The following is a 20,170-nucleotide window of genomic DNA, read 5'->3' as shown; positions in this document are numbered from 1 at the left end:
TTACAAAATGATCCAAAATTACATTAAAATTCTGACATAAACTAGATGCCAAATGTCACATATAATTAAGATGTGAGGGTATTTAATCCATAAGAATTGCCAATGTGCTACAGCGGATTTTATGTTCTACCGTATCGTTTTTTATATTATCTAATGGATTTTAAAAAGCTGAAATACATATAGAAAATATTTTTCACTTTATACCCTATATTTTAAGTTGTTAACAATTTGAACCCTTAACTTTTTTTAATAAGGATATAGGAATAAACAAATAGTCGTAAACTCGAAACGGTACACTGGTATGAACTAAAACTAAAATATTTTGTTCCCCTAACCAAATCAAAATGGCATTTGGATCAAATTGACTCCCTTGGTTTCGAGACATTTTGATGTGTGAGTTTTCTTTGTTTCTAAGGCAAAGAGTTTTGGTTGAAGTTGCGGCCACCATTAACTTCTTAGGACTTTGAGCTTACTATACTAACGGAGAAGTTTAGGTTGAAAGACAATTTCCTTTATGTATGATAAAGTGTCATCCATATTGGGTATGGATATTGCAACCTAGTGGGGGTTTGTTATATATATATATATATAGAGAGAGAGAGAGAGAGAGAGGTTGCAATATATAAAAGGTTAAAAATTGAGATAAAACAGTTGAAGAGACAAATTAAGGGCTCGATTCCTATCTCAATCAATCGAACCGCTATATCAATGAATCAAGCCAGCTTGATCTATGACTCAATTTCTAGATCAAAACCTGTGTAGGTTGATTTCTTGACCTTTCTATTTTATAACACTTGCCTTGATAGTAGATTGATCGATCGAGTCATTAAGCTACTAGATGGATTGAAGTGTAAATTTCAATCAATTGAGGTTTGGGAATATAGTTTTGTGTGCGCACAAAATCTATCATATAACAGTTTTGAAGTGCTTTAAATGGCTAGTATGTATTGTGAATGTTAAAATCATTCAAAGTGTTTCTTTAAAGATGCCTTTTGAAGAGCTATAATCCCTTTAGCTATAAATAGTGATTCATATTCATTTATGAGCGCTAAAACCATCCAAAGTGTGTCTTCAAAGTGCATTTTGAAGGGCTATAACCCTCTTAGCTATAAATAGTGATCCACGTTCATTTACGAATACTTTTTGACAATCTCTATAGGATTCTTGGTTTAGTTGTATCATAAGACAAATATGCAGTAGCCTCCTGGCATCTTTATTGAGAAGTCCAAATCTCTAATGATGAAAAAGTTTCGCTCAGAGGGCCTGGCAAGATTCTGTAACTCAATCCTAAAACCCTGAGCCCGATATGCATTGATGTGAACCCTTTCAATGCTCTGCTTCAAGGTTCTAGCAATCTTGGAGTTAGTACGGCTTGCAAAAAACTCCTGTATTTCTTCTGCCTTCTCAAACGAAGCAAACTAGGGGATAGATAGAACAGAATAAGAAAAAAAAAAAAAAAAAGATAAGCAGTAACAAAAACTAACTAAATGCATTTGAATTTAAATTTTATTTAATTTTAATTGAGATACAAAGCACTATACTGATACGTGTGGAACTAACAAGTAACAACAAAAGAGAGGAGGAGGAAGGGAGAGACAAACCGGTGAGACAATTGAATTGATGAAGTGAGTTATTAGATATCCGGAACCCCAGGTTTTTGAAATATGCTCCCAGTAATTCTTTATTTCCATCACATTTAAAAGCAGAAAAAAAATGCATTAAATAACAAAGAGGTATGCATCAACGATGAATGTATTCGTGATGAACACAAGAATAGAATAATAGGGGATCAGTGCCAAAGTAAATCAAAACTAGAAAAATAAGCTAGAAAAAGAATTGTTCGTTCATGTTATGCAAACAGATTTCAGCAACATTAAGCTAAAAAAAGAATTGCTTTGACTCTAGACTAGCATCATGTAATTTTTGAGCAAAATAAATTAAAAATGTATTTGTGTTAAAACTTAAAACTAGAAATTCTGATATAGATGTTTTATTAAATGTGAGAGATATTAAAAAATCTAAAGCTCCTACAAGCTATTTAGGCATAGGGATCTTTAAGGATTCAATTTCAGCTCTTCCAAGAACTTTGTCTTCCTTGGAGTCAGGGGAAAAGGTCTAAGGTCTATCAAGTGCACCACAATGCATGTTTTTTCTACATGAAAGAAGGCAAGTGCCCTGTACTCTGTACACGCTTAAATTCCTCTTTCTTCCTCAAATCCACATGCAAAATCTTAGACCAGTCTCTTAATTTTTTTTAGGACAATTTTGATCAATGTAAAACATGGATATAGTGCATGCACATGAACGGTTGAAATTCTTCAATGTAATGTGATTTTTGCATTTTACGTTACAACTTACAACTGGGGTGTTACCTTCAGCCATGACCAAGCTGTTTCCCTTCCTTCCCTACTGATAGCAAGTCCAAGAACAGCATCTTGGGTACGAACCTAGATTGAATGGGAAATAAAGCCAGCATCAGCATCCCAAGCTCCATCAGACCATTATATATCAACATGCATGAAAAAATCTTGACCTCCACAATTATATATACCTCAGAAGACAACAAAAAGTTGAGAGCTTCAAGAGTTATGTTGGGATCTGGAGAAGATGTTAATGAACCTACAAGCACAAAAAGAGACATGTCTCCAACATACTAGAGAGATCAAATTTTTTGCAAAATTTAAATAATGATGTGTTATTACTTAGAATGCGTGCTTTCTCCTGGCTCAAATTAGTCTCTCTGTACACTCTCAAAAGAGATTCATAACCAAATCTGTTTGAGGTGCTGACTCTTCGCATTACAGCCACATATACTGCCTGCAACCAGAGCCCATTAGAAAAGTTGATAGGTATTGTAGATGGAGAAACACTACAGATTGATAGAAGCTCTTTTTACCAACCTTTCTTATGTCAGGATGGAGGAGTGGTGTATTTCTGTCATCCAAGAATGCTAGAAAACGTCTACTTGCTTCTTTAAGTGTCAGATCATGTCCAAACACAGCAAGGGCAGTCAAAACCTCTCCTCTCAACATTGCATCTAGATGGCTCTCACCTGTCTTGGGCTCCCAACCAAGCTTCCTGCAAAGAAATTCAAACATTGAAGAAAATATAAATGGAAGAATGAAATAAAAAAAGAAGCTAATCTTGCTCAAAGTGTTTTTTTTTTTTTGGTATTTTGATAGCCACAACTCCTCATATAGAAGAGCAAGCAATGCCAGTAAGCTATAAGGCTCTTCACTTTGCTCAAAGTTTTCGAGTGCTCATTATTTGGGTTAGTGATATAACTCGTTGGTTTCCAATAGCATCTAAGGTCTGATATAACTCGTTGTTGCATGGTCTGCTGCCATCAAGTTGAAGACCCCTTCCCCTAAAACTTTTTCTGACATCCTGCTCGCTTCCTTAGATATTTATACATATTACGCAACTTCAGACGTGATCTATAAGGTTAATTCAATATAATTATTAGTATGTATGACAATTTTTTGTCTTGAGTAAGCATATATTGAATATCTCTAAATGAAAGAAATAAATACTATTTGCCAGTCACATTATGTATGAAATATCCACATCCTAGATCCTGAGATAAGACTTTGTGTCTATCCACAACGATCCTTAAGTGACTTTTTCTTCTTCCTTAAAGCTCTCTGTTTACATTCTGAGACATTTAAACTTTTATCTCCAAGATTTACTGAAAAAATACCTATGTCTGCTATTTACTAGCTATTAGCAGCTCTATATAAGAAAGAAAAAGATTGACTAAATTCAGAAAATGTCATATACATGGGAGATTAATATGCTATAAACGATAATATATATATATATATATATATATATAAAATATAATTTATTGTAGCATATTAAACACCTCTTAATATTATAATTATTCAGTATATAAAGAAAAGATACTCATGCTATAAATCTGTGAAAATGTATATATAGTCATACATTCTAGGACCTTAATAGTTAACATCTCTTAGGGTTTTCTCAACCAAAATGAATATAATCAGCTTCAAAGATATCACTATATTAAAAAAACAGTAGACAGAGCAACCCGAATGACTTAGACCACCATAGGAATTTCAATTATTTGTATATAGGACAACTTACATTGCTGAATGCAGGAAAAGTTCAATAAAAAAACTGGCAACCGAGGACCCAGGGGCTGCATCAGCTGTAATTCTATCAACTTTATAACTTATCTGTGAATAGAGGGACCAAAATTAGGACTAAGAGCACAACTAAAATATACTTTGTCCTAAGCAAGAGTTGAGCATTACTTTGATTAAATTAGACAGCACGGTATATTCAAGTTCCTGCTTATAAGCATTCAGCAACTCTAAAAATGAAGTGAAAGACTTCTGGCGAGCCATACAAAGGGCAAATGAATCATCCAGGATGCCTGTTAGACGAATGAGCTGTGTTAAGTGCTCTTTTCAACCATCAACACATATCATCATGAGATAAAAGCTGGTATGAGTAAAAATATCAAAACTACCAAATCTGTCTGTTGCAGATAAGTATTTGTTCTTTATTGCATTTCGGAGTCTAGCTTCAAGGTCCTCATCATATTCAACCCTATAGAAACCAGTCTGATCGACATTAAGTTTTACCCAAGCAGATGCTAAATTGCTTTCGTCGCTCATGAGCTCTTTCATATCAAGAGTTTCAGAATTTGTTTGAAGTAGAAAATTCTTGCGCGCATCATATGAGCCACAGCATAATGTTATTGGAACAATCCATTGCCCATCCCCATGGGAACCACTTGCCAAAAATCGTGACTGCCATTATTACATTGATTTGTATGAACCCAGTAAATCCTCAAAATATTATTATGTGAAACTCATAACAAAATAAAACAAATTGGTATGCATCAGGGTTAAGAAATATTATTTCCAGAAAAAAAAAATGGTTGAAAGAGACCAGACATAAGAAACCTGCTCAAACTCCAATTTCTGATCTTTGACTTTGACAGAGACGACTGGGTACCCCTTTTGCTTTGTCCATGAATTCATTAGCTTGTTCACAGGCTCACCGGATTCCTCCTCAAGTGCATCCCATAAATCTTCTGTCTTCGCATTCGAGCAAGCAAAATTTTTTACATATGAAGCAAGTGACCTCTGATTGCATACACAAATTAGAGAGGGGGGAGGGTAGAAGAGGAGCAAAAAAACAGTTACTTAAAACAAGGGGGAAAAAGAATTTATAGATGCAAGAAAAAAGATAATTAACTGCCATACAATGAGCAAGCTTATTGAGCTTCTTAATCCAAAGAATAGATTTGAGCAATTATCTCATATATTGCAAAAGACGATCGGTTGACAAAGATGGACCTTAAAAGGACGAACCTTAATTGCAATCATTGGTCTGTTTGGTTTGAGGGGGGAGGGAGGGGGAGTAGAGTAGAGTTTGGCAGAAATTAGGCTAATTTTTGACCAACTCTACTCTACTTCTCCTCCCTTCCCCTCAATCCAAACGATCCAGTAATACATGGCAGCCAAGAAAGAATCTAGAAGATAATCAAGCTGAGGCTATGTCACCAGATATCAAGTAAATATGCTTTCTAATACCATTTCTTATCTAGATGAGTATCACCATTGTTTCTATATATAAATAGAAATGAGCACTTTTCAAAATATTAGTTACATAGTATTCATCACGTTAGTGGTTACTTCCTAAACCTCTTTCATTCTATCCAACTATTTTTTGAAAAAAAACCTCTCTAACCTCTTCCGAACTCGCAAAAAGAAAACTCCTATTGCTCTATCTTTTTCTAGGACTTACTTTATGAAGGGTTTCCATGACTTAAATTTCATGTGAATTTGGGAGTGGAGGGAAAAGAGTTTCTTCAATAATTAGAAATATTTTTACTTGGGACAAGAAATATATACCAGTATAGAATCTAACAACCAACCTGAAAGCAATCAGCACCAAGATAGCTTTGTAGCATCCGGATAACAGATGCACCTTTTATGTAACTTATCGAGTCAATTATTTCATCAATCTCACTAGCATGATTTATCTTCACCTAAAAAAGTACGCTTAAATTGAGATATACTCAAAAAAGTAATAATACTAATTTCTTAAAGCAATTATAGTACCTCAAAGGGATGGGACTCTCTAAGCCCATCCATCCCAAGACCCTCTGTATAGTCATCAAGAAACTGAGTCCACACTTTCCATTCTGGGAACAAGCGATCAGCTGCTAAATAACTGACCTGCACATATTGAAATAAATGATATATAATTTACAACAAGCAGTGTAATAAGGAATAATATATAGACACATGATCCATGCTGGCTGTGTGAAAAAAAAAAAAAAAAAAAAAAAAAAAAAAAAACAAACAAACAAACCATTTACAAAGAGCTTGGGCTACGTTCCAACAAAAAAAAAATTATGTAGTTTAATTTAATAAGGAAAAATATTTTTTCACACTAGCTCACATCTACTATTTCAAATACATATCTTCAACTGATGCAAGAATGTCCACTTTTAACAATGTCAACGTTTTAACACAAAAAAAAGAAAAGAAAAAAAAGATGTGAAATAGTGGATTAATAATGATAATGAAGTTAGGCTCAAGCCAACCTTTTGAGGCATGATTGATAAAAAAATCAAATTAAAACATAGTATTAAGTAGTTAGCGGAACTTAAGGCTTGACTTTTACATATATATATATATATATATATATATAGTTTAAATGAACTTTCTTTAAGAAAGTTATAAACGTGTTGAGTCCAGCGCCTGATAGAAGGTGCAAGAATTCCTCGTTGGTTTTGGAATCCCACATTGGTTAGAAGAATAATAAGGAGGTGCACCAATTATATTAAAAGAGTTAGTCTCATATTGAAAAGAGAAGTAGTAAGGAGTGTTGTCCCTTATAAAAGGAGTGGTAAAGTAGCTTTATTGTGTGCGAGAGTTAGAGCAAAGCTTTGTCTTGTACGAGGGATAGACTAACTTTGCCTAGTGATTAGCGTGAGGCACCTTTGGGTGTATTGGGATTTTGGGTTAGTTTATTGTTGAGAGTTTTTGTGATTGTAATTCCTATTATTAATAGTAAATTTTGTTGTGATTGCCTGCAAAGTTAGGCTTGGAGTTAGCCTAACCAAGTTAAATCTTGTGTATTGCGCAGCTTGCTATTTTATTATTTTGCATGTACTTTCACAACAAAACAATGACATATAAATAGTCTAATTCATAGCAAAAAGTTATGTGTGAAGACAAGGTTAATGAACTTTATTTTATAGGGCCATAAATGACGAAAAGTAGCCTACCAATGTAACTTGATCGATATCACCTACAGCATAACTAAGTATATGTAAGCATGTATTTTGAAATATATAAACAGTTAATGGGAAGGAAATAATCCTATCAAAAGATGTGTGAACAAGCTTTAGCTTAATGAACAAAATAAATGATGTAAGGATGAACATATTATCTAGCTTGGTGATAAAATTGAACCTGGCTCATTTTCAAAACATAATTATAAAAGCCAATCTGGAAATTTTAATCAACAGCTCAGTTTGGATCATTTTCAACCCAATGCAATAAATACCCATGTTGCGAACCCCTCATTCAGCCACAAATGAGTCCTCCATTCCATCGTTACAAGATTGCCAAACCACTGATGTGCTAGTTCGTGGGCTACAGCAATCACAACCTGAGACAAATAATAATTAAACATTTTGTGCAGTGTTATTTAAACAATAGCTTCATACTATATTAGCCAAACAAAATTCTAACAAAAATAGCAACATTCACAACATGCATAATACCCTCTGCTTATCAGCAGTTGTGGAATGCTGAACATCATAGAGCAAAGCTGTTTCACAGTATGTAACCAAACCATAATTCTCCATGGAACCAAAAGCAAAATCAGGAATTGCAACCATATCCAATTTGGGAAGAGAGTAAGGCATTGCAAAGTATCTGCAGAAATTATCATGGTTAATTGGAATTTCAAATAATACAACACAAGCACAAAAATGTAACGACTCAAGGGATCACCAATAACCATGATCCAGTGTCCACTATTTAGCTAAAGAATTCTATGTTGTGTCTTGTAATCAGTAGTTTGTTGGCGATTCACAGTAAAACTTACTCTTCGTATAATTCAAGTGTCCTAACAGCAACATCCAATGCGAATTTCCCTGGATTTACTTTACTAACCTGACAGTATACTCGAACTTTAACTCCTGTAAAGTCATGTAAGATTACACTATCAAGAACAAGGATCATAATACCACAAGAAACAGTGAACATATTGTAATGTTTTACCATCAGATGTAAGATGTTCCACATAATCAAACAAACCAACAACAATTGCCACCGAATATGTAGACATGATTGGTGATTCTTGATATGAAACTGTCTTCAAATCCCCAACCACTTTTTCTTCAATAATTGGCATGTTGGAAAGAGCTACTAGTTCTGATGGCACATCCAATGTGATTTTGAACGTAGCCTGCAACACTCGATGCCCAAAAAGAAGGGCCAAATAAGCTTTTGTTCATTTGAAATAGAATCAAGCAAATCTACTTACAAACCAAAAATAATTTAGTCACAAGATCTTAAATTAACCAAGAGAGAGAGAGAGAGAGAGATTGTGACACCTTGCAAGCAGGTTCATCCCAACAAGGAAAGCATCGCCTAGCATCATCTGGTTTAAACTGTGTTACTGCCATATTCTTCTTCTCATCATTGTGCTCATATGTACTGGAAAGCAGAATAACATTTATTAAATTATATACACATTACTAATAAAATTCTCATTTTGCGGAAAACAGAAGGCATTCATAATTAGCTCCATTCATAAGTAAATGGTGAAGGGTGAAATCATAGGTTCAATCCCATTAAAGAGAGTATATACATTAACTTAAACCTTTAACTGTTATGGTCAAAGGCCTGCCTGATAATCTGAAACAGCATTTGGAAATAAAAATTTAATCATTTTAAGTATATTTGAATTTGAAAGAACTTTTTTTTAATTATTTTTTTTTTTAACTGTTTTTATCAAATGGATAAAAACTAAATTCAACACTTACCTAAATGGGAAAAAAATCACTTAAATTTTTTAAGTAATTTACATCCTAGTTGGTCTTATACAAGTGGAATGCAAAACATAATTTTATAAAATGATTTTCATTCCCAAGAACTGAACCCATTTTTTGTCATCACATCCACATGCACATCTTCACCGCCACAAACACATTTTGACTGAACCCCGATGACAATTTGCTGAGATAACAAGTTGTGATTGGAATAACATGATTTTTGCATAGAAACATGTATACTAAGGAGATAAGTTGTAATTGAAGTAACATTACTTTTTGTATGGATCTACCACTTACATCACTTTTATTATTCACTAACCATATTAGATTAAGGTCAACAAAAGTGAAAATATATATATATATATATATATTATGAAAAATTGTGTCTCTAAACTTTTTGCAATAAAAATACGCGACAATTGGTTATGTAGATTTGACAGGCTAAAGGCGAGTCTATGGTTTTTCTTTAAAAAAATTCCCTTGTTTTATCCCAAAAAAAAAAAAAAAAAAAAAAAAAACCTTTTTGCAACAAAACTACGTACCTTATATAAAAGCCCTTCATTTTGTCGTTTAAGGATCCTTGAAAGTGGATAGTGAGAAGTCCGAGACCAATGGGAAGAGTGTCACCAAAGTTCAAAACCAAAATCTCGTCCTCTTCAACCACATCAACTTTTAAAGGCTTTAACACCTGCACAAATCCAGAGGAAAAAATGGCTATTAAGTCTTAATTTTTGAACTATGTAGCCAAAACCCCTTTTTAAATTTTGTAGCAAAATAGTGAAAATACCCTTGTTTTAGAATTTGATATTGTTGATATCGAGTTTTACCTAGAACTCGACATTACCAATCTTGAGTACTGTGCATAATCTTGAGTGGAACTTCTATGCAAAATTTTCAAAAATAAAATTTAGTGACAAAATATGTATAGAACTCGACATCAGCAATATCGAGTTCTAAAATAGGAGAATTTTACTATATTGTTTGAAAAGCAGGCTGTTGGGCTACATAGTTCAAAAATTAAGGCTAAATAGTTATTTTTTCCAAAATCCAAAACCTTATTCATTCAACACTTTATTTTTAAAAGACATGGCATTTGGTTTGTCATGATAAATGCAAATTCAGTCAATGAGTCTCACATTCAGATAATCACAAAGGTTGACTATTTATTTGAATAAGCTAGAGCTCATACAACCACGAAAACAACTAAATCAATCAAGCTAAAGATTAACAATGTTACAAATATATATAAGCCTAATATATATAATAGGCTTAAACATAATTCTACTTTATAAGTCAAGTCTCCTACATGTACTAAAAATCTATTAACCATAGTTAATATATGGTTAGTCTCAAAGTTTAACCTATTATTATACCCATGTTAAGTTCATTATAACAAATGATGTGTACTACACTCTCATATGATAAAGATGTAGCCCTTAAGCAAACTGAATTACGTAATCCACGTATTCTTGTGTTCTCTATTTGCATCTATTCTAACATATTCAACAAACAAGATATTTTAGGATGTTAAGTTAAAGCACTTACAACAAAACCTTTTACCATTAGTTTAAACTAACTTTAAAAGTAAAGTTAGGCTGATAGATAAGATAGGTATTACCTGCTGCTTAGAATTAGAAGAGTGTGCAGCTGGGTGAGTGAAAGATACGGAGGTGGTATCAATGGATAGTTCAACGGCGTTGAGGATGATGAAACTGGTATCTGCCACGATTTTGAGCTCAATAGCCACGGAGCCAGCAAACTTGCACGTGGTGAGGTTCGGTTTCAGCTTTATGTCATAGCGTTTTGGGACAGCGAATTTTGGAAGCCGAGGTTGCCCTTTGAATTCCTCCATGGAAACCCTAACTTTCATATTCTTTCGCTTAAAAAAAAAAAAAAAATTAGAGTAATTAAGAATTGAAGTTGAAACGAGTGAAAGAGTAGACATTGGGCTATTTAGAGTTCTGAGAATTTATATAGATTGACAAATGATAAACTATTTCTATTTATTTTTTCATGTGGAGAATTTAAAAATAGATTTATTGTTTCATTAATGATAAGAGAATATAACTATATATATAAATAATTTTTTCCGCGCATTATACGAGTTAGCGACTAGTAATATATTAGGTGCACATCTTTATCAATGTTATCATCCTAGATGATCAAATGATGATGACAATGAATATAGAATGAGAAACTATGACAAATGTTTCAATAATATGGTATTTTTTTGGATTGGTTACGAGATGATCTATGAACAATGAACTCATACGTTAGAAACCTAAGTCTTAAAGAAGTTATGTGGTACGTAGTAGTAGGTTTGTTCATACTGCTAAATTGATAACAAGAAATACTAATTTCAAAATTTCATACCAAATCGGGACGCTGCCTACTTCTTATGTAAAAATAGCTCGCCAGAGCGAGGAGCAATCCACAGCCGATGCCATTAATGTACGACATATTTGGCAAATTTTAGAGATACCCAGTTGGAGAAAAAAAAAATAAACTCAGATATTATTGTATCAATATCAATTTCAGAGTCAAAGATTTGTCACTTTTTTTTTTTTAATAATGATTTTAAGGTTACCATTGTAAGGACAGTCCAGGCTTCTTAAATAGAAGAGCAGTTGAGTGAAAGAGGAGGAGATTAAAGCTTAATCTTGATATGGAAAGAAGAAAGCAATCTATTCTTTTCTCTTCCTTTCCTCTCATTCTTATCCGAATTTCATCTTGAAGAATTTATTTTGTCTTTTGCTTCCTTTCTCTCCCTTTCCTTAAGAATTATACTTGTCTCTGTATCAATTTCTTCTCCTCCTCTGTTATCATTCTTACGCAATTTCATCTTGAAAAAGAAGATTGTGGAAGATGTTACTTGTTTAACATTGCTAACAGCTTTTTTTTTTTTTTTTTTTTTTTTTTTTTTTGTATTTCACTTTTGGTCACTGCCTTTTAGTTTTGGTACTATGGTTGTACCATCGCTAGGCAACGAAACTTGTTTGAAACATTTTGAATTTTTGATTATCACTCCAGAACCATGACAAGCACTAAAGGGGAAGATGCAAAGCCTCGTCCATGAATTCCAAAGAAGATCTCGTCCCTTATTGACTATTATTTATTTTTCATTTGCTCTTAACATAGTTAATTACCAGCATTTTGCCTACAAATTTTGATTCTCTTAATGTACGAAAATTCCGAATTTGATTTTGGTTTAAATGGTATTAATTCTCTCACATCCATTTTTTAAAATATGCATTTTCTTGATTCATGTACATTTTCATGTTTAACATATTTTTAAAATGGGTTTGGCTTAACTCTAGTATTTTTTTAACTGGAATCTCTTTTTATTTTAACTAGTCACTAACCCATGCGATGCACGGGATAGTTAAGTAAAAATTAAAAGTATTTATTTTGCTTAAAGTTTTATGACTTGACTTAAAAAAAAAAAAAAAAATGTATAACTTGAAAATGAATGAAAATAAGTAATTTTTTGTTCAATATAATGGTTTAGAAAATTTTTTTTTTCTTTCATATCATTGGTTTTACATAATACATCCCGGCGTGGGCTATTCTACGGTGATGACTTCACATAATACTCAACTGCAATTAAATCTAATATCTATTACCAATCTAATATATGTTATTTTGATAGTAGATCTACAAATTGCATTTTCATATTCTTAATAAAGCTTGCCACATCATTATTATTATCTATATATAATATAAAAATGAAGTTTTTGACTTTTTGTGAGACTTACGTTAGAATTAAGATTAACAAATAATTATATATTTTTTAATTAGACCTCAACGTTAGAATTTTTTTTTTTAAAAAAAGGGACTCACTTTAGGTTTCAAAAAAAAAAAAAAAAAGACTTTAGGATTAAGGAAAAAAGAGAGAGAGAGACTGACTCCTGTTAGGAATCTCTCTTCCCTCCTCAAATTTTCTGCAATTTGGTACTATAAAATCAAAAGAATTAAATCAAATTAAAAAATATAAATAAAAAATGCTGATGCGGAAAAATTGTGGAGAGGTTAACCAAAAGTCAAAGGTTTCGGTTTTATATATATATAATACTAATCCGTGCGATGCACGGTATAATTTAATAAAAAATATATATATTTTGCTTGAAGAGATAGTGACTTAAAAATGAATGATGATAAGTAATTCAATTTATATATAAAAGTTCATAATATATATATATATACAAACTTCACCTCGCAATACCAGTTGAGAATACACTTTGATCATCAAATATAATTATATAAGAATTGCATTTAGAGAGAGATTATGATGACTACACTAAGGACAACATTTTTATAAAGGAATTTATATGCTTGGAAGAGCATAATATTTACTTCAATGATGCAATCATTCTTTTGAAAATATGAAAGAGGCTCACCAAAATAGAAAGTGGACACAAAAATAAACAACAATTTCATATCAAAAGATGCAATATAAGCACACAACAATAACTGCAAGAAATTGATCATGCGAGAACACATATATTTCACTGGACTTCCACTTAAAGTTGAACTTACCACAAATCCTAGTATCAAGATTTTTAGATTCTTGTAAAGTAAGACCAATATCAATTAACCAAAAAAATATTGTAGGGAATCAAATCATAAATTTAAGAGACATAAGTTATCCTACAATTGTATTATGACTATTTGATAATTTAGTAAGAGCTAAAACAATAATATAGAAAAACTAAATAACCACAATTTTCATCAATCAAATACTGTCAAAAGCATAAATGGATAACAAACCAAATCTAGGTCCACCACTTCATAAAATGGGAACTAATATAGACCAGCTTTTCCAACTTCAACACAAAACTATCAAAAGCATAGATTATTTTGTATGAGCAATACACACATAAGTAGTAGTTATTATTCTATAATGTAAATGCTACAAACTAACTAAATAAATTATGAGATATGTAAAAGCAGACCAAATTTTTTTGTTTAGTAGGTTGCTTTATCTCTTGAGATAAAGAATATACTTTTATATATAAATATATATATATATATATATATATAAAACAATTAGAGTTAACTTGCACAATTGCTGTTTTTTTTTTTTTTTTTTTTTTTTTTGAGGGAGAACAATGGCTGAACTTATGCTTCAGATATTACTCACACTTCATAAATTAAGATTTGAAAAACTTCCAACAATATCCAAAAAATATAATAATAATAGTTCTTCATATATTAATTCTTTCATATAATACCTTTATAACCCCTGCACAATCAGTGTTCTTCATAAAGATGAGCCCTCCAAAAAAAAAAAAGAGAAAAAAAAAAGCTTACCTCGAGGAACACTACCAAAATCATTACATTGGAAAGCAAAGGTCGGCAACGGTGGAGAAAATCACGCATTGAAAACCAAAGATTTATTGAATTAAGACCGTGATATTATTGAATCAAAACTTTGTCACCTATTACAAAAAGAGATATGTACTCAGGGTTAATACCATTGCATCTGACACTGGAAAAAGAGATTAAATTAATATCTTTAATTTACTTTTACCCTAGAGTTTTTAATCACATGAACACAACCCGACAGGCAGCAACCTTCAGACTTAAGGAAATTGATAACAACTGCAAAATCTCCTTCAACCTCAGTCACATTGGTGTCAATCTTCAGAGCAAAGACACTGGCTCCCTTCAGGGTTTTGGGTTTAGGGTTATAAAATAGATTCGGGAGTTTCACCGTTTTAGTATGAATTATTTTTGTTATTTCAATAATAAATATATAAGGTATAAAATCTAAAATAAAAAGAAAAAGAAAATAATGATGACGTGGAAAATTGTGGGAGCTTTAAAGGCTTCAGTTTTATATATATATATATATATATATATAGATGAGAAATTACCACATCACCCATTAACTAAATAAAATGTGGAGATTAAAGCCCACTACCACTTACTATTGTGTATTTAAAATAAAAGGAGATCTCCAATTAAAAAAATACTAGAGGTAAGCCAAATCCTTTTTAAACATGGATTTTTCGCATTTCAAAATGTGTATACCAGTGTATTAGTTGCGAATATTAGATGAGAAGTACTTTTTTCCTTTTTTTGGATAAATCAAGACTCTATTAATGTGTGTGACATTAGGACATTTGTTAATGAGAAATGCTAATGCCGCAAAAAATTACAATTTTCACTACAACTCACCACGTGGCAAGTTATGAGTGGTGGAAAAAAAATAGTGGGTCCATAGGGTTACACATCTTCACCACTCACAACTTATTACCACATGACGAGTTGTGGTAAAAGTTGTAATATTTTTTTGTGGCATTAGAATTTCTCTTTGTTAATGGATAATTTGAAGAAATATTTAATACTTTTTTCTTTTCTCATAAAATAGTTTCTAAAAATATTTTCTAAACCAACGTCTTTTAAGCACCCATTAACTTTTCCCGTTTAATAATTAATAATTATATAACTTAAGAGGGAGAGAGAATTTGAATTCTGGGAATACCATGAATAGATAGCCATTCAAGTAACAATTGCATGCAATAGTGGACAATATCTAATGTAGGGGTATTGGGCCCAGGGGCTCATTATCCATGTATGTATTGGGCCTAAAGCCCAAGCCGAGGACTAGAGATTGTCCGAGGAGGAATAAACATTGTAAAGGGAGCCCAAATTAGTGAATGAAGAAGTTAGTTTTGATCACAATGGCCCTGGAGGATAGGCCAAGGACGAGTGCCTCCTCGACTAACCCAAGTTGAGGTTCGTAGAGGTGGTCTGCCGTCTAGGGTGTCACAGGGTTAAATTTTTCTTTCAAATTTTCTGCCTGTGATGGCACTAAGCCCACTGACTTAGTCTCAGCCAACACACCACACACACGCACTGTAGGAACACTATGAACAGAATTATCAAGAGAATGCACACACACACAGCACACACAGTATTTACAGGGCACCAACCCCAACCTTCATTACTCAATATCAAGTACAAAGGAAGCCTGAGAATCCACACGAATTTCTCCAAGCAAAACAATACACTCTCTATGCTGTTGACAACCCCAACAGCCTAGGATAATATTCAGCATAAACTGCCATGGCAGTTACTACCAAGTAACTGCCCCATTTCCTGGACTTGCTGCCACATGTAGTCTGACTTAGGACACCTTCACTACTGCTGCCTTACACGTTTCCTGCCTTTGCACTGCATGTCTGAAGCACCCACAATGCTAGGAAACGTTGGTAACTGCCACCAACTGCTACTGCACACATAGCACATGCCAGCCCAACACTCAGCATCTCATCATGGGTCTTCTGCCCATGTTCCAGCAGCCCACATGTGATGCCCATCACGTTTTAGAAGCCTTGGCCCTCTACCCAAGCCCTACCTTATCAGCATCACAGCCCACATATCATGTCCATCAGCAGCACACTAAGTAACTGCCATCAGCCCACTCACATCAATCCATACATTCAGCCAGCACCAACCAGCCCAATGTCTTGCACAATATCATCAACATCAGCAGCCCAGCACTGCCTTGCACACAAGCCACCAAGCCCACATACGAAGCAACCAATAACCAAGCCATCATGCCATGCACTACCACGTAGGGTCAGCACCACCTGCTGCTGCCCATCATCAACAAACCGTTGCTGCCCACCATGCTCCTCTGCCATGGCCTTGGGGCATCATGTGGAGCAAGGTGCCTCCACATGCTGCCCCTCATCATGCTCATCAAACTGATCCCAGCAGGAGGACTGGGCTTGTCCCCCTCAAAGAGCACTTAGGAGCTTCACTAGATAGGCATGAGGAGCCATTGGTGTCTTGAGAAAACATTGAGCCATGTGACTGGCCTGATGTTGTCCAAGCACTCCACTTCCTCATGCCATCATCAGCAACTTGCAAAGCTCCTAACACAGGGGGATGTTTCAGGAAGTTCTGCTGGCACGGATAAGCATTGCAAAAACAAAAGATAGAGGGAAGACCTAAAATATTTAGGGAGAAAACTGCTACCACTGTATCAATTGCTCTGTAACTAACTTTCTGATTGCATTAATGTGGAGGTGATATCTGAACAATGGCTTTCAGTTTTACAACTACTACCTAAAGACTTTAGGAAGGGGTGGATGGGACAAGTATCAAGATGAACCATTTGGCCTGCACGTGAAGGGTGGAGATGAAAGTAGAAAAGAGTATAAAAGAAGGAAGCAATGAGAGAAGGGATCGGAAATTTGTAAGAGAAAGCACTATAGCAACTTGAACCATATCTGTAACAATTTTCAATCAATATATACTAGAATAGACTTCCTCGGATTGTGCCGAGAACAAATTTACTTAGATAACTCCAACCCATTTCTGTTTGATTATCTTTTAAAATCCATTCTAACTATTATCCCATTCATTAGAGCCTAGTTGTTCAACCCACTCTCTACAAATTCATTGTATTGGGCTTGGATTCAATCATACTTTGGGTACTAGGTCCAAAATGCGTCCTTACATGTACGGCTCATTAATTGTTGCTATTGGTTCATGTTCACTACAATATGCATTTTGAGTTTGATATATATCCAAAAATATTAGTGCTTTTAAAAAAATTAAATTAAAATTTGGGGAAAGAGATTTGAATCTCGGATGTATTCCTTGAAAATGTTAGAAGATATCAAGTATCAACCAATTGAATTATAAAGTTCTTGACAAATTAAATATCAAACAAGCATCAATGGTTTCATGTTTGTGAATAGAAAGATGAAAAAAAAAAAAAAAAAAAAAAGAGAGAGAGAGGAAGAATGGCACTACTTGAATATGTGGGTTGTTACTCACTTGTGATTGGTTGAAACCTGCCTTTTGGGCTTGTGATTGGTTTAATAACCAAATATTAAAAACCTCACATCACAAATCTACTTAAATTTTTTGTAAAATCTTTTGCCCGATGCAATCAGAACATTCATAAAAAATAAAATCTAGTAAATTCTGAGAAATAATTTGTGTCAATTTACTTTCATCTTACAAGGCAAATACAACAATTGTAATCTTTAGTTTATTTATTTATTTGAGAATCGATGGTAATCCTTATTATTATCTATATATATATATATATATATATAAAAAACTGAAACCTTTGAAACTCCCACAATTTTCCACATCATCATTTTAATTTTAAAAAATTTTAATTTTTAAAACTAAATATATATATATAAAACCGAAACCTTTGAAACTCCCACAATTTTCCACATCATCATTTTAATCTATATATATATATATATATATATATATATATATATAACCGAAGCCTTTGAAACTCTCACAATTTTCCACATCATCATTTTAATTTACATATATATATATATATATATCATATTATATCATATAAAAGTTGGGCTTAGACGCCGTGGTTGTGCCATGTGGTTTCACCAAATTGCAGAAATTTTATTAAATTTTTAGATTTTTAAAGAACTAAAAAAGAATAGTATACTATCAGGACTCTAATTTATTCTTATCATTAAATAAAATTAGATTAATATTATTTTTTATTTGTTAGGATATATTTCTTAAATTAAGGGATAATATTTAACATACAAAAATTTAATTTAGATAATATTTATCATCTAATTAACATTATTATTTTTATTTGTTAGGATATATTTCTTAAATTAGGAGATAATATTTAACATACAAAAATTTAATTTAGATAATATTTATCATCTAAATTTTCAAAATTTTAATATTATTTTATCAGAATATCAAGCTACAAAGCTTGATTATTAAGGGATATCACAATCCAAATTCTTCAAGAGGTGATTAATATAAATCTATCCCAAGAAACAGTATATATCTCCAATAATTTGATAATCTCTATCTATCCCAAAAAACAATATATATCTCCATTAATTTGATAATTTCTACATTGATGACATTTAAAATTCGGAATTCTATTTGTTTATATTCACACACGTCTCTCCCTCTTGGCATAAATCTTATTCATTTGTATATAAAAAGAAAATCCACACACACATCTCTCCCACAAAATTCTCTCTTAGTGGGTTTAGACTTTAGACTGCTAATCTCTTCCTAAGGAAGTCATCTCTATAATTTTCATAGTTTGCGCTATCACTACCAAGAAAATCATAATTTTCAGTTTGCGCTATTGCCACCAAGAAAATAATAACAATGTGAGTAATCCTTCATTCTTCCTCTTCTTCTACTTTTTTTAAAATTTTTTTATTGAAGAATATTATAAATTATGCCATGTGAGTAATCCTTCATTCTTCCTCTTCTTCTATTATTTATTTATTTAATTTTTTTGATGAAGAATATTATAAATTATTCCATGTGATATATAGACTAATAATTATTTATATATCAAAATTCCTTATAGCTATCAACCATGTTCTCTTTCTCTTTTTTTTTTTTTTTTTAATTTTAATTTTTTATATGTTACGTTATGTTGAATCAACTCTTTTTTCTTTTTCTTTTTTTCCATTTTATTCACATGACCTTTTTTTTTAATTCCAATTTTTATGGGATAAAAACAAACACATTGATTAGATATATTTTTCAATAAGATTTAAATGAATTATATTTCAAATGGAACTCTACCAATATATATAACCCTATATATCCTTTTTGGAGTGAAGCTTATATCAATATGTGAATGCCTAAATCTCATGACAATGCAGGTATGCATTCTTTCTTCTTTTATTATTATTATTTTCATTTTGCTTATTTTCTTTAGTGTTATTATTGGTTTTTTGTCTTCATGTGATTTTAATTAATGAATTCAAAAACATTGTCAAGTTTCTAAAAGCTCCTTCTTTGTTTTTGTATTTTGTTTTTATTAAATTGATTAGGTTTTGTGTATTGGTTGCCTTTTGTTTAAACTAATTTTCTTAGCTTTGATCTAATTTATATGCTTAGGGTTAGGGTCTTAGAATTAATGATTAAATATGGTTAGAATTAATAGATTAATTTTAACAATTTTCTTATTTGATTTTTAGGTTACATCAAATTATCAAGATGTTCTACACGTGTATTCTTGAATTATCAACTTTAATTTTAATTTATAATATTATCAAGATTATATTAATTTTAGATTTATCAATTGTTTAGTATGTTTTTTTTTTAAATAATTATCAATTTAAAATT

At 32.2% G+C, this 20,170-nt stretch overlaps 1 protein-coding gene across 3 annotated transcripts in view; it reads right to left on the bottom strand.

Annotated features, from left to right (window-relative positions):
• The window catches only part of LOC126693589 (aminopeptidase M1-like), a 55,456-nt gene extending 43,843 nt beyond the window's left edge, over positions 1-11,613 (bottom strand). The window contains exons 1-20 of one of the 3 annotated variants that reach the window (XM_050389617.1): positions 11,426-11,613; positions 10,671-10,931; positions 9,595-9,740; positions 8,612-8,714; positions 8,277-8,463; positions 8,101-8,194; positions 7,775-7,928; positions 7,555-7,659; positions 6,099-6,215; positions 5,912-6,025; positions 4,935-5,117; positions 4,496-4,778; positions 4,278-4,399; positions 4,108-4,199; positions 2,901-3,078; positions 2,703-2,817; positions 2,552-2,619; positions 2,373-2,447; positions 1,602-1,679; positions 974-1,418 (exon numbers count right to left, since the gene is read on the bottom strand). In XM_050389617.1, the coding sequence (XP_050245574.1) occupies positions 1,179-1,418; positions 1,602-1,679; positions 2,373-2,447; positions 2,552-2,619; positions 2,703-2,817; positions 2,901-3,078; positions 4,108-4,199; positions 4,278-4,399; positions 4,496-4,778; positions 4,935-5,117; positions 5,912-6,025; positions 6,099-6,215; positions 7,555-7,659; positions 7,775-7,928; positions 8,101-8,194; positions 8,277-8,463; positions 8,612-8,714; positions 9,595-9,740; positions 10,671-10,931; positions 11,426-11,512 (2,802 nt within the window). In that variant the 5' untranslated portion in view covers positions 11,513-11,613 and the 3' untranslated portion in view covers positions 974-1,178. Of the gene's footprint in view, positions 1-972; positions 1,419-1,601; positions 1,680-2,372; positions 2,448-2,551; positions 2,620-2,702; positions 2,818-2,900; positions 3,079-4,107; positions 4,200-4,277; positions 4,400-4,495; positions 4,779-4,934; positions 5,118-5,911; positions 6,026-6,098; positions 6,216-7,554; positions 7,660-7,774; positions 7,929-8,100; positions 8,195-8,276; positions 8,464-8,611; positions 8,715-9,594; positions 9,741-10,670; positions 10,932-11,425 lie in introns of those variants that run through there. The other 2 variants (XM_050389621.1, XM_050389620.1) reach the window with 2 other exon arrangements.
• Between the last annotated feature and the right edge of the window lie 8,557 nt (positions 11,614-20,170).

Source organism: Quercus robur, chromosome 7 (assembly GCF_932294415.1).
Source record: "Quercus robur chromosome 7, dhQueRobu3.1, whole genome shotgun sequence".
NCBI classification, from domain to species: Eukaryota; Viridiplantae; Streptophyta; class Magnoliopsida; order Fagales; family Fagaceae; genus Quercus; species Quercus robur.
The sequence above is the reverse complement of the archived record's forward strand: the minus strand, read 5'-3'. Positions and strand labels throughout refer to the sequence as shown.